The sequence below is a fragment of the Actinia tenebrosa genome, unplaced genomic scaffold, assembly GCF_029948245.1.
Source record: "Actinia tenebrosa isolate PJP-AT-01 unplaced genomic scaffold, QUT_ActTen_1.0 PGA_scaffold8__29_contigs__length_14323225, whole genome shotgun sequence".
Lineage (NCBI taxonomy): Eukaryota > Metazoa > Cnidaria > Anthozoa > Actiniaria > Actiniidae > Actinia > Actinia tenebrosa.
The window spans coordinates 10302876-10315316 of record NW_028292585.1 but is presented as its reverse complement, the minus strand read 5'-3'; the positions used below and the strand labels follow the sequence as shown (position 1 = coordinate 10315316).

Below are 12441 nucleotides of genomic sequence, written 5' to 3'. Positions count from 1 at the left end.
CGCCAATAATACGAAACACGATACTTTGCTCCATTAAAGTTTTAAAAAATCATATTGGGTTTTGAGGAAGCCTTAGCATTACGTTTTGACCTCCCAAAAACAGATTCTAATGATATTTTGCAATTTCTGCCCATTTTACTTAGTAATCGGCACAGCGCCGATTAACCAGTCGGAGTCGGATATCTTTCGGTCTGTTTCCGATTCTGATGCTCTGACTGATGCTCCCAGATTCTTATCACCATATAAGGAGATAAATACCACAACCGCGAAAGCCGGTACACCCCTAACAAGACAAGACGCCCTATGGCCCAAGTGCAGAGAATGAACTGATCCTTCGTTCCAGGTTACTCGTGGAATTTATGAGATGATGGTTAGAATTTCGAAATCTTCAAAGACATGCTTACAGAAAATCATCGAATTCTGTCGACAAATATGTCATAAAAGCTATAACAGGACAGTGCTAGGATTTGAATCAGAAATGGTGTCTTTGTCGGGCTTGTGCTGTTCGAAAATCGATCTGCCTTCGATGTAGTCTCCCCCACAGCCGCTTTCAGTGTCGTCACGCAACGCTTAGCGTTGCGTGACGACACTGAAAGCGGCTGTGGGGGGCTGACTATCTTCAGTGCCGAGTGTTGTAATTTAGACGAGCCTTAGTGCAGTTTTCGTATGACTGTGGAAAGCTCACGGCACGAACACGGTCGTGACACAGCAAGGGAAACGCCAGACAAGTCACATTGCACGAGAATTTACTCTCCATCCAATCAATTACCCGAAACACGGCATACAGTAAACACAGCGCGGACACGGTCACGACAAGATCACGGCACTTTTAGAGCAATCATATTGCGCATGAAAAAAATCAGCCAATTAAAATTCTAGAAAGCATCACGATCACGATCACGGCACGTTTACGGCACTGAGCTTTTCACAGTCACACCAAAACTGCTCTATTCTCATGAATCACACGCGCCCTCTACTACTAGTAGCGATCGTTTCTGTCCCGACGAAGAAGGTTTTGGTGGACGTCAATCACAAGGCGTTTTCGTAACATTGTCGGAAAACACAAAGCTATAAGGGCACTTGTCTATAGAATGTCATCGAAAAAAGGCCTTAATTGACGGCCACCAAAAGCTTCTTCTTCGCGAAACACACCCTCTGAAAAACACACAAATGTACCTTTTTCTATCGCACTAATAGTTTAAGTCTATTAACCTTACAACAATACACAATATTTTGGTCTACGAGACCCCAAGACTGAAACGCAAAATTTTCTGAACTGCTCAAGATCTTCAGCAACTGTCAGGTATAATTATTTTCAATACAACTCTGTTAGCTGCAAAGTCAGCCAATCCAAATGTCTTTATTTATAGTGATTCAGATTTACTTAAGGTAATTCCGTTGCAAGAAATGTTGCCTATAACTTTGTCCTGAAACTTTGCATGGACATTAATTATGTTATGGCAATTTGAAAACTGCAATAAAAAGATGGGGCCACCAATCTCTTTTTTTCGCTAGATGCTATCCAAATATTTCAATTTATGGGTTTTATAAGGAAATACCGAAAGCTGTAATCAAGAACCTTTATTCACAGTTAAAAGTAATTTCGTATAACAAAACGTACTTATAACTCGATGTTTACTAGATAATCTATACTATTATAAATCCATCAAAGTCATTGGATGACTATGATTCTTGAAATATGACTGAAAAATTCAGGTAAAGGTACGTTTTCTGGGCCTTTGAGTGTTTTGCTTTTGAAACCCCGCGGGAATCCCTCGATGTAGATGCGCAGTAAGTGTGCGCGCTGACAGAAGTAAGCACCATCCTTTCATTTTGACATTTTAAATCTAAAATATTTATTTATTTTTATTAAGAATTACGTCTTTCATCTAAAAAAGGAAAATATGTCGTTTTGAAGCACATTTGATTGGTACTACATTTCGACGAGTAAAGCTTTCATTCGTTTGTGCAGCGACTATTAGTATAGGAAATCGCACGATCTCGAGTACAATTTGGAAATTAATAGACACTCGTAATGTTTTGAAAGTTCTTGTAATTGCACGAGCCTTTAGGCGAGTGCAATTAAAGAACTTTCAAAGCATTACGAGTGTCTATTAATTCCAAATTGTACGAGAAGATCGTGCGATTTTTTGTTTATAGTTCACTCAACAAAATTTCAGTAAAAAATGCGAAGCGACGCCGTTCATCTTTATCTATTTGGCGGCCGATTTTCAGTCCATCGCGCAACTGAAATGCATAAAAAAGATTATACGGCTTTAAAATTTTATTTATGTTTTTTAAGTACGAAATGATAGAAAATAATTGTTTTGACATTATTTTGGCCGTGTTGCCATAGCGACTTAATTCGGTACTCCAACGGAGTACAATTAACGGTATAATTGTACTCCTCTCGACCAATCAGAGTCGAGTAATTTTGTTGAGTGTACTATAAGTATTGTAAACTTAATTTTTAAAACTTTTTCGGAAAATTCATGCAAGGGAAGCACTTCATAAATAAAGTCCTAATCGTTTTCATTCTCAAGAAAGTTTTTCAGTGAGCGATCGAAGTCAAATTAGCGATCTATGGCGGTTGGAGCTTGACTGCATCACAATCTAAACATTTTGATATAATGCCAGTTACTTTACTTGGACTCCAGTAACCATCGTGGTATTCACGCGCTAAAATGATGATAGCGTGTTTTGATACTCTCATCAAACATGGTTTTCGACCAATCATAGCGCGCGTAGTATCCCAATTATTTTACAATTAACAGATCAGAAACAGTTTTCCGTGTTTAATACTCTGATCAAAACACGCGGGATGTTGAGAGAGCATGAGAGGAGCGTAGGAAACTATAGTCTCACTCGCATCCGTTTTTAGTGTCGGTCGTCACTGGGGAGGGAGCGTTGCGTGACGACCGAGGGAGACTAAAAGGAAACCACGACGCGTAGCGGATTATTGGCAATTCTTGGTTTTCACCTACGTCATCATAGATTTCAAAAGCGTACATTCGCATTATAATGAAACAGAAGTTTTATATTCTTGTAAAGCGGTCCAAACTACATATACTGGTTAAATTTTAGGGCTGTAAAGCATTTCGTTGCGGAACTATAAGCGAATAAACATGACGCAATTTTTGGTTAAAATGTATGGAGCAGCCATCTTGGTGTTCCAAGTTGGTACACCATCATGGCGGACGAAATTCTAAAGGCTTAAAATGATGGAATGTTTGACTATTTTTCACTTACACATACTTTAAATAGAAATTTTAAACGTGTCTAAGGGAAAATCTTTCAACTAAAGTAAATTATTTTAATATTTTCATCGCCATTTAGATAGATGTGACGGCCAGTTGATGCGTGACACAAACTCAACCTTTATAACTCGGGAACCAAACATCGAAATGACACGAGATTTTTTCTTGTGACTTATAACACTGACTATTAAAACATACTTGAGAATTGTCCTCATACGATCTATAGTTTAGATTTTGATGTTTTGATGACGTCATGTGAAAACCAGCAATAGACACGAATGCTACAAGGACTCAAAATAGCTCTGCCACATGGTATTGTCTCATGCAACGAGCATTTTTAAATAACCACGTTGTAGAGCTATTTTTTTAATTCTTAAACATTCAATATATACCTCCTGCAATTGTTGTAAATGTTCTTCAAAAGTCCTGGACACATGTGGACATGATACAGATATCATCCATATAGAGGACTAATCGATTTGTGGAATAAGCCTTTTCATAGTTTAAGAATCGGTTCCACTGCGCATGCGATTTTATCCCGAATTTCTCACCTTCTTTTGTTTATTTAAGAACAAAAGAAGGTTTAGACAAAAGAAGGTGAGAAATTCGGGATAAAATCGCATGCGCAGTGGAATCGATTCTTAAACTGTGAAAAGGCTTATATTGACAAAACAATAAATGCAATCTGGCAATAGATGAAGTCATTTGGCTAGGTCACAAAATCAGTAGAAATGGTGTTGCACTGGATTTGGAAAAGACATCAGTTTATATAGTTTAATGGAAAACCTTAAAAGACACTTCAGAAGTACAGTCAGTTTCTGGGAATGTGCATGTGGCTGGTGGCGTAAGTCTATATTCCAAAATATGCAGAAATTGCAAAACTTTTGTACAACCTTCTGAAGAGAGGGAAATATGCCCAGGATTTCCGTCTCAGAATTGCTTGACTCTTCACAGTTTGCTTAATCTATATTTTGAAATTAATAAACCCTTTCAAAAAGAAAATTCTCATTTACGAGTGAGCTAGACGTTGAAATACAATCGATCTCAAGCAAAAAGTCAAAAATGCATGCGTTTTAGAAATAATTAGAATTTTTCATTTCATCATTTTATTACTCTTTTGATGGACAAAAGATACTTTATAAAGCCTTGTGTCTCTTCCAAATGGATGTCTGAGCAACACTCCACTGATTCTTTCTCGCAGTTTCTCTGATAAAGAATGGCATGTCTTTAGTTTCCAAAAGCTCAAAGTCTCGTTCCAAATATCTCTTGATTGTATCAAAACTATTCACTGGATTACCACTAGAATCTTTGTAACCACCAAGCCACAGAGCCTAAAAAACAAAAATTAAGGACAATATTGGTTAAACAATATCTTACAAGCCAATATTGACAGACATAACTATCAGTAATGCGCTAGAGAAAAAAAAAATTATTATTATTATTATCATCATTATTATTATTATATTTATTTACAATTTGCTTCAATTTTGCTTACGAAACTCTTAGTCTTAGAGTCCAATCCATGGGCCTTGGGAAAACAATAATATATTTACAATACGTAAGCTACCAGCACAGATGATGACACTGTTCGTCGGAGAGATGCTGAGCAATTAAGTTAAAGCTAAAGTGTACACAGACAACAAGCGTCGAGCCACACCTCACAGCTTGAAGGTAGAAGAGCAACAAAAACGAAGAAACAAATACCAGAGATGCAGGAAAGATCCTATGACAATAACAGCCATTCGTGGATCACGAATTGCTCTGCAAGACGCAAACGGCAACAAGCACAGAAGAAATGCCTCACGTGTCAAGAAGTATTGGACCTTGACAGACATAGTACAGCACAACGACGATAAGGGAGATGACATAACCGTTTCAAACACACAAGGTCAGAATAATGGTCATCAGCATCAGCCAATCAGAACCAATCAACAACCTGCACAAGGAAGTAACGATGCCCCTCAAAGATCTACAAGGTCAAGATAACGACCAGCTAGCATATTTACAAGATTATGCATAGCAACTATCTGTGGAACATAGGGCTGACACCAAGGAATTACATGTATTTATTAGCTTTTCCAATGAGAGAAGGGACACCACAACAGCTTTTGGCCAATTACAGTGCACCCTGTAGCGTTTAGCACGGGCACTGAAGATGGTCATCACCAGCGTCTTCAGTTGTTCTTTTACGTCCGCCTTACACAGGGTTATATAGTGAAGACAGACGGGGCCCGCCTATGGTTTTAAGTCCTTGTCCAAGAAGACTTGATAGTCTAACCGTTTGCAGGTGTAATTACAAAGGCAGCACCTTCTCCTCAGTTATGTTAAGACCCTGAGTGTTGGTCAGCACAAGGCTTGAACCCCACACCAGACCGACACTCTTAGCAGCTGAGCTAACCGGGTGGCGGTTAACATAGCAACTATAGCAACAGGAAAAAACATTTGAACATGTACAATAGAAGAACATTTACATCTATACATTGTTATTATTTTCCTTAGAAGTTGAAACAGTTCTTAAGAATTAGTGTCGGAAAAAACAGAGGCATAATAAGCAGTAATTAGAAATTAAAATATACCTTTGGTGTAAATTCTTTGAGCCATGTGAAAGGACAAGTGAGAACAACTATTCCACCAGGTACAACAAGAGATGGCAATCGTTCCAAGAAACTATAGGGGTTTTGTAACCGGCAAATAAGGTTTGCAGCAAGGACACATCCAAATTGCCCCAGATCTGATGGAAGATTACACGCATCTCCACAAAGAAATGACACTCGACGTCTATCCTAAGAACACATAAAAAAATAAGATGCTAGTTACAGCATTAGTAAAAGATAAAGAACATATATAGGTCTTACAAATATAGTAGGTATGAAGGTATGCTTGCCAATCCCAAATCCCATACTGCAGGCCTTCATGTACTAGTCTCTCTCGAGATGAGAATTTGATATGAATGGGAAAGAAAATGGAGCAATGATGCCTCATCATAAGAATTATATTTGAAACTGTGGATCAAAATCATTTGAGTATATTATCTAAGGGGTTTGGGTTGTTGCCTTATACAATCACCAGTCAACTTAGAAACATTATTTTGATAATATCAAAATATTTACAACCTTTATCACTGAACTGATAACAACACCTACAAGGGTTCCTGTACTAGCAGCTCCTTATATTAAGGGACCTAAAATTTACCAATAAGCCTGAAGCGAGATGACGTTTTAACCCTGTCTCTAGACCATAATCCTTTTCACACTGCTTTTGTTCTTTAATTATGACTATTGTTCCTGTATTCTCTATGGAATCAAAAATTTGAATATGAAAGAATTTTAAAAACTATTGTGGTATAGAGTCGGGGGTAAAACGTCATCTCGCTTCAGGCTTATTGTCCACAGATAAAAATGTGTGTCAGTAGTGGAGTGTCCCATCATCAGACAGTAATAGATTCGTTTATGCCTATCACAAACTCTCTATGCCTTCTGAAACAAAAGGGGAAAACTTTATGCCCAAGATAAAGAAGTATTATTATCTTTTGTTATGAAGAGAATAACTGAGGGGGGGGGGGGGGTACTACCACCCCAACTTGGGTAGGGGTGTGTCACCAGGATCTCAAAACCCTGACCCTATCCCAGACCTAAAATTTTGATTTTACATGCCCTACCCCAAACTATAACTAAGAACTGTGCACACTATCCCAGACTAAGCCTGGTTAGTCAATAGTATGCAATCAATATTTACTAACGTTTTTATTGTAGAAAGCGTAGCCTATTCGCCAGACAAAAACGACCAAATCGTTAACCCTATCCCAGACTAAAATGACCAAATTATAACCCTATCCCAGACAAAATGCCCAAAAATGATACCCTACCCCACACCCAAAAGCCGAAAAACCATACCCTATAGAGCGGCACATAGCCGTATAGCAAATAGTCCCCCCCGGGACTAAAATCCTCTTTGTTTTGTAAGAGATTCCTGGCCAATGGCTAGGACCTTGAAAGGTGATCAGGTTCGTTTTTCTAGCAATCTTAGTTATGCCATTTCTTCTTGCAATAAACATTATATCATACACCTACAAAGGTAGAGGGGGGTTTCATTTGAACCATTGAACCACCCCTATCTATGCAGTGAGTACAATAAATAATAGCAGTAGTGTATATATACACTGTATATATTACATCATATAATTTTATAAGTGGGTGTTTTAATTAATACTCACGATACTTTCATCCACTATAGCATCATGTTCAGAGTACAAACAGCCTTCAGTTGTAACTTGATAATGTAGTTTACCGTACATTTTCAAGTCATTACAACTGTCAATAAACATTTTTGAGTAGTCAATTCCAACAACATCCTGGCAATGTCTAGCAAGCTCAAATGTTGATCTTCCAACAGCACATCCTATATCAATGGCAGTACTAGGAATGTCTTTCTGTTGATAAAAATTTTTTAAATACAAGCTTAAAAAATTATGGTACACTTAATCTTGTTATAAGGTTATTCAATTATTACCCATACAATGATTTTTGTTTCGTCCATCTTTAATAGCATAGTCAAATTCACCAAAGGAACTATCTTTTAGCTTTTTAATATATTATAGGTACAAAATGCAGACCATGGATTTAACTATAGTTTATTTTATTTGTTTATTTTATTCAATATTTTAACAGGAACATCTAATTTAGCATAGGCTAGTTTAAATAGAGTCCTGCATAAAATAAATATAATTACAAAGTAAATAAACACTACAATAATTACAAGTTAAATTACAATAATTTCAAATAATGAGAATTCAAAACTAGACAATGTACTATGAATTAATTTAAAAAGTTTAGTCTCGTAAATTTAGGTACTGACTATTTCTAGCCTGTAAAATGGTGGTTGGCCTTTGCCTTAGACTCTCTGAGATTGGAACTGATGTCTAATATCTAACAGAAGTTGGTTGAAAGTGCATGTTCCATTTATGTGAAAGCTACCTTGGCATTTGGCGGTTTTAACTAGTGGAAGACTCATGCAGTATATCTTGTTGCCTAGTACAATATCTATGGATTTCCCTGGCATGTTTGAATTCACCGATGAGATATTCAGGGGTTAGGCCATGAATTGATTTAAAGACTAGGATCAACTTCAAAATTAATAGTCTCATCGCTTCTGCAGGTCAGGCCAAGAAAAATTTTGTTCTTAAAAAATTTTAATAGTCAAACTGTAAAAGCAATAAAGCTGTACAGTGCAATTTCTTCAAGTTTTGCATATGGCTATTGGCTTATGTTTTCAACAACTTAAAGAAAAACTGGAAATTCTGGAAGAGGGAACTATTTTAAACAAATTTTTATTGATTTTTAAGAATTCCCAGAATTTTTTCTTTTTCAAATAGAAGATTATGATACAAATTTTGAACATTCCAGTTTTTAAAGACAACTAACCATTATGTTTTGGTTCCTGAGTTATGATTTTGCAATGAGCATTTATAAACTGACATGGTCACCACATTTGTCCGAAGTTAAAAAGAGTTTTGCAAATTAACTCAACTTGTTGAGAAAAACGAGATTCTTACCCAAGAGTGTGTTGGGAAAGTTCTATTTTAGTGTTATCTTGCCTTCCGTCACCTAATTAGTCTGGTTACATGGGCTAACTGCATTAAATCTGAGTTTTTTGGGTCAATTGAAAAACTCCACTGCCTTGCAGCACTGAAAAAATTTATGATTTAAAGTAACTTGCATCCCATGAAGACTCCCTCAAGACAGCCAAATGGCATTCTTTGGCTTATATTTATGAGACTAAACTTTTTAAATTAATTCATAGTGCTTGTAATAATTTTTTACCGAAACAAGTGTGTGAGAGCATAATTGATAAGAGGAATCGAAGTTGAAATATTTGCTAAGGGGGTCTGACAACATTGTTGTACCTAGGATTTCATCTCGTAACTTAGAACAATCTCCCTCAAGACAGCCAAATGGCAGTTCTTTGGCTTAAATTTACGAGACTAAACTTTTTAAATTAATTCATAGTGCTTCTAATAATTTTTTACCAAAACCAGTGTGTGTGAGAGCATAATTGATAAAAGAGGAATCGAAGTCGAAATATTTGCTAAGGGGGTCTGACAACATTGTTGTACCTAGGATTTCATCTCGTAACTTAGAACAATCTATTAGTTATAGAGGAGTTGTGCTGTGGAACACAATACATCAAAGAACTGATATTGCTCTTGATACGTGTTAAACTGTTGATGGTTTGCAAGCATTCCCAAGAGAGTTAAAAGACAAAAACATGGCGGCCATATATTTGTGGTACCGTTAACAATAGATGCTAATGAGAAATCTTTTGTTAAATGGTACCAACAAGGCTCTGATGACGTACCGTGCAAACGAAGAATAGATTTTAGATTAAGTAAGATTAAAGAATTCAATGATTTTCATTTTAAGGTATTATCTGTTTCTACAGTTAATTTTAGTAAGCAGGACTATGATTTTATATTCTTAGGCTTCAAATTTTTCTTCCATTATTTATAAGATTCTTTTTTAGATAATTGATTTAGGCTAATATTTATTTGGTTTCCTTTTATATTTGTATTGGAAATAAAGTTTATGTATGTATGTATGTATTTTTGATGGCATAAGAAGTTAAGGGTTCTGATGTCGTACGTCATTTTTTCATGTTCAATGAGGTTTAATACTTGCTGTTATGTCATAGCCATATAAATTTTTAAATTCATAATTGTGAGTGTGTGTAAAGGCACAAAACACTTTCCAGCCTCTTTTTTTTGGCTTACCTCTAGGTACATAGTGCACATCTCTGCACATCGCACTGGAAAGTCGATGGCATCTTTTGGTCCGAAGTCAAAAGCAAGCACTTCGCTAGGATTACCATAATGAAACATTAAGTACGAATTTACGAGTTTGCGAGTTTCGTAGACATTTTTACGCCTTCGGTTCAGGTATCTGTATAGCAGTACCATCAAAGTTGACGCTGTGAATGCACTTGTCCCATACAGAAAGATGTCTCTTTTTTCCATCTTGAAGTCAAGGCTTTTCCCTCGAACTATTCTTCGATCGATATTCAGGCCACTCCGATCAGCTGGTCATATAGTTAATAGAGGAAAATGGTTACGAAACCCTTTTGTTGTCTTTGTTCGCTTTTTTCAAGCGTGACCGTGCACAATCTTTTGTTTTACCATTCTTTTACCATAAATCTTTCTTTTGGCTGCTAGTTCAAATTACTTAGAGATTTATAAGAGATATTTGAATATTCCTTACAACGATCCCATTGAAAAAGTTTATGTTTACTTATTTTGCAATTTCGGATGAACATAAATCAAAGATTGTGAACGGTCAAGACCGGTTCAACATCAAAAGCAAACAAAGACCTGATAACCATAGGTCATGCTCAAGGGAACACGGCAGAATGATTTTTTTCAATTTTTAGCGCCTTTTTAGTCGCTTTCGTACCTTTCAGCCGCCATCTTGGAATTTTCAAACGATAACCCGCTCAACCGCTGGCAAGTACTGCCAAAACACTTGCTTTACTTTACATTCGTAAGGCTCGTTCACACTCCTGAGCCCGGGGCGGTTAAGGTCCGTGTAACGGTCCGTGTAACACTCTACAAAGAGCTTTTCAATTTAGTTAGCGTGAATTGGACATATGAAATTTGCCTGATTTTTGAACTTTTCATTTTTTATGATCATGTCAAAATTCGAAAATTATCTCATCAATGTCAATTTTCAATTTTCGAATTCAAAAATGAAAAATCAAAATATATATTTGAAATGACTTTTCGAAATTTTCATTTTGTCCTCTGAAAACGAACTTTGGAAAAATATCCTGTAGACAGGGGGGTGAAGATTAGGCGGACTGAGGGTAGGTGGGTCCACTAACAACAACAACAATAATAAAAAACATAGAGGGAGGGGAGGCACCGAGAACCCACCTACTGACCGGACTGTTACGGCAGGAGGTTTCTAGTTCGTAATCGTATCATCCCGGCTTCCACTTTGTAAAAAAAGGCGCGAGATTGAAGTATTGTTACTTGTGTTGATTTGAACGACATGGCTTCAAACAGAAGTGTTTTAGATCCTTATGAACACGAAATCAAACATCTTATAGAAGATTTTGGATATACGCTTCGTGAAGTTGGAGTGTTTTTAACCGAGAATTATGGATTACAACGAGGATGTTCTGAAAGGAATCTACAAGTCTTCTGTTCTTTGAGAGACATTCATCGGCACGACTACGGTAGGAAAAATCAAAAATCACCAATCAGATAACAGTAAAGCTAGACGGAGATGAACTGATAACAGCATTAGTATTAGCCAATGAGGTTATCGCGTTCTCACGCTCCATACTTGTCTTCCAAAGTGGCCTAGGTAGTATAGTCGAAGCCGGGATGATACGATTACGAACTAGAAACCTCGTGCCGTAAAAGTCCGGTCAGTAGGTGGGTTCTTGGTGTCTCCCCTCCCTCTATGTTTTTTATTATTGTTGTTGTTGTTAGTGGACCCACCTACCCTCAGTCCGCCTAATCTTCACCTCCCCCTGTCTACAGGATATTTTTCCAAAGTTCGTTTTCAGAGGACAAAATGAAAATATCGAAAAGTCATTTCAAATATATATTTTGATTTTTCATTTTTGAATTCGAAAATTGAAAATTGACATTGATGAGATAATTTTCTGATCGTAAAAAATGAAAAGTTCAAAAATCAGACAAATTTCATATGTCCAATTCACGCTAACTAAATTGAAAAGCTCTTTGTGGAGTGTTACACGGACCATATTTGAAATGACTTTTCGAAATTTTCATTTTGTACTCTGAAAACGAACTTTGGAAAAATATCCTGTAGACAGGGGGAGGTGAAGAGTAGGCGGACTGAGGGTAGGTGGGTCCACTAACAACGACAATAATAAAAAAAAAACCATAGAGGGAGGGGAGGCACCAAGGAGGGTGTTATAACAACATGTAAACTTTGAGAGAAAACCATGGAAGAATTTTCGACCAATTTGTACGATGATGAAAGCGGAAGTGGACCCACCTACCCTTAGTCCGCCTAATCTTCACCTCCCCCTGTCTACAGGATATTTTTCCAAAGTTCGTTTTCAGAGTACAAAATCAAAATTTCGAAAAGTCGTTTCAAATATTTATTTTGACTTTTAATTTTTGAATTCGAAAATTGAAAATTGACATTGATGAGATAAT

The 12441-nt window shown here is 36.8% G+C and overlaps 1 protein-coding gene across 1 annotated transcript; it reads right to left on the bottom strand.

Moving 5' to 3' along the window:
* Positions 1 to 4017: 4017 nt before the first annotated feature.
* Positions 4018 to 10839, bottom strand: LOC116292216 (uncharacterized). Its single transcript, XM_031699484.2, has 5 exons — positions 10700 to 10839; positions 10024 to 10328; positions 7471 to 7686; positions 5834 to 6040; positions 4018 to 4588 (listed from the first exon to the last, which is right to left on the bottom strand). Exons 2-5 carry the CDS (start codon positions 10264 to 10266, stop codon positions 4394 to 4396), a joined length of 861 nt encoding a protein of 286 aa, XP_031555344.1. The 5' UTR covers positions 10267 to 10328; positions 10700 to 10839; the 3' UTR covers positions 4018 to 4393.
* Positions 10840 to 12441: the final 1602 nt, after the last annotated feature.

What these genes read in the sequence shown, in the direction of transcription:
- LOC116292216 (XM_031699484.2), bottom strand. Translation starts at nt 10,266, where the DNA reads ATGGAAAAAAGAGACATCTTTCTGTATGGGACAAGTGCATTCACAGCG. An exon ending in CTATAGTGGATGAAAGTATC is followed by an intron (nt 6,041 to 7,470) that starts GTGAGTATTAAT and finishes ATGTGTTCTTAG; the next exon opens with GATAGACGTCGAGTGTCATT. An exon ending in TCAAAGAATTTACACCAAAG is followed by an intron (nt 4,589 to 5,833) that starts GTATATTTTAAT and finishes TTTGTTTTTTAG; the next exon opens with GCTCTGTGGCTTGGTGGTTA.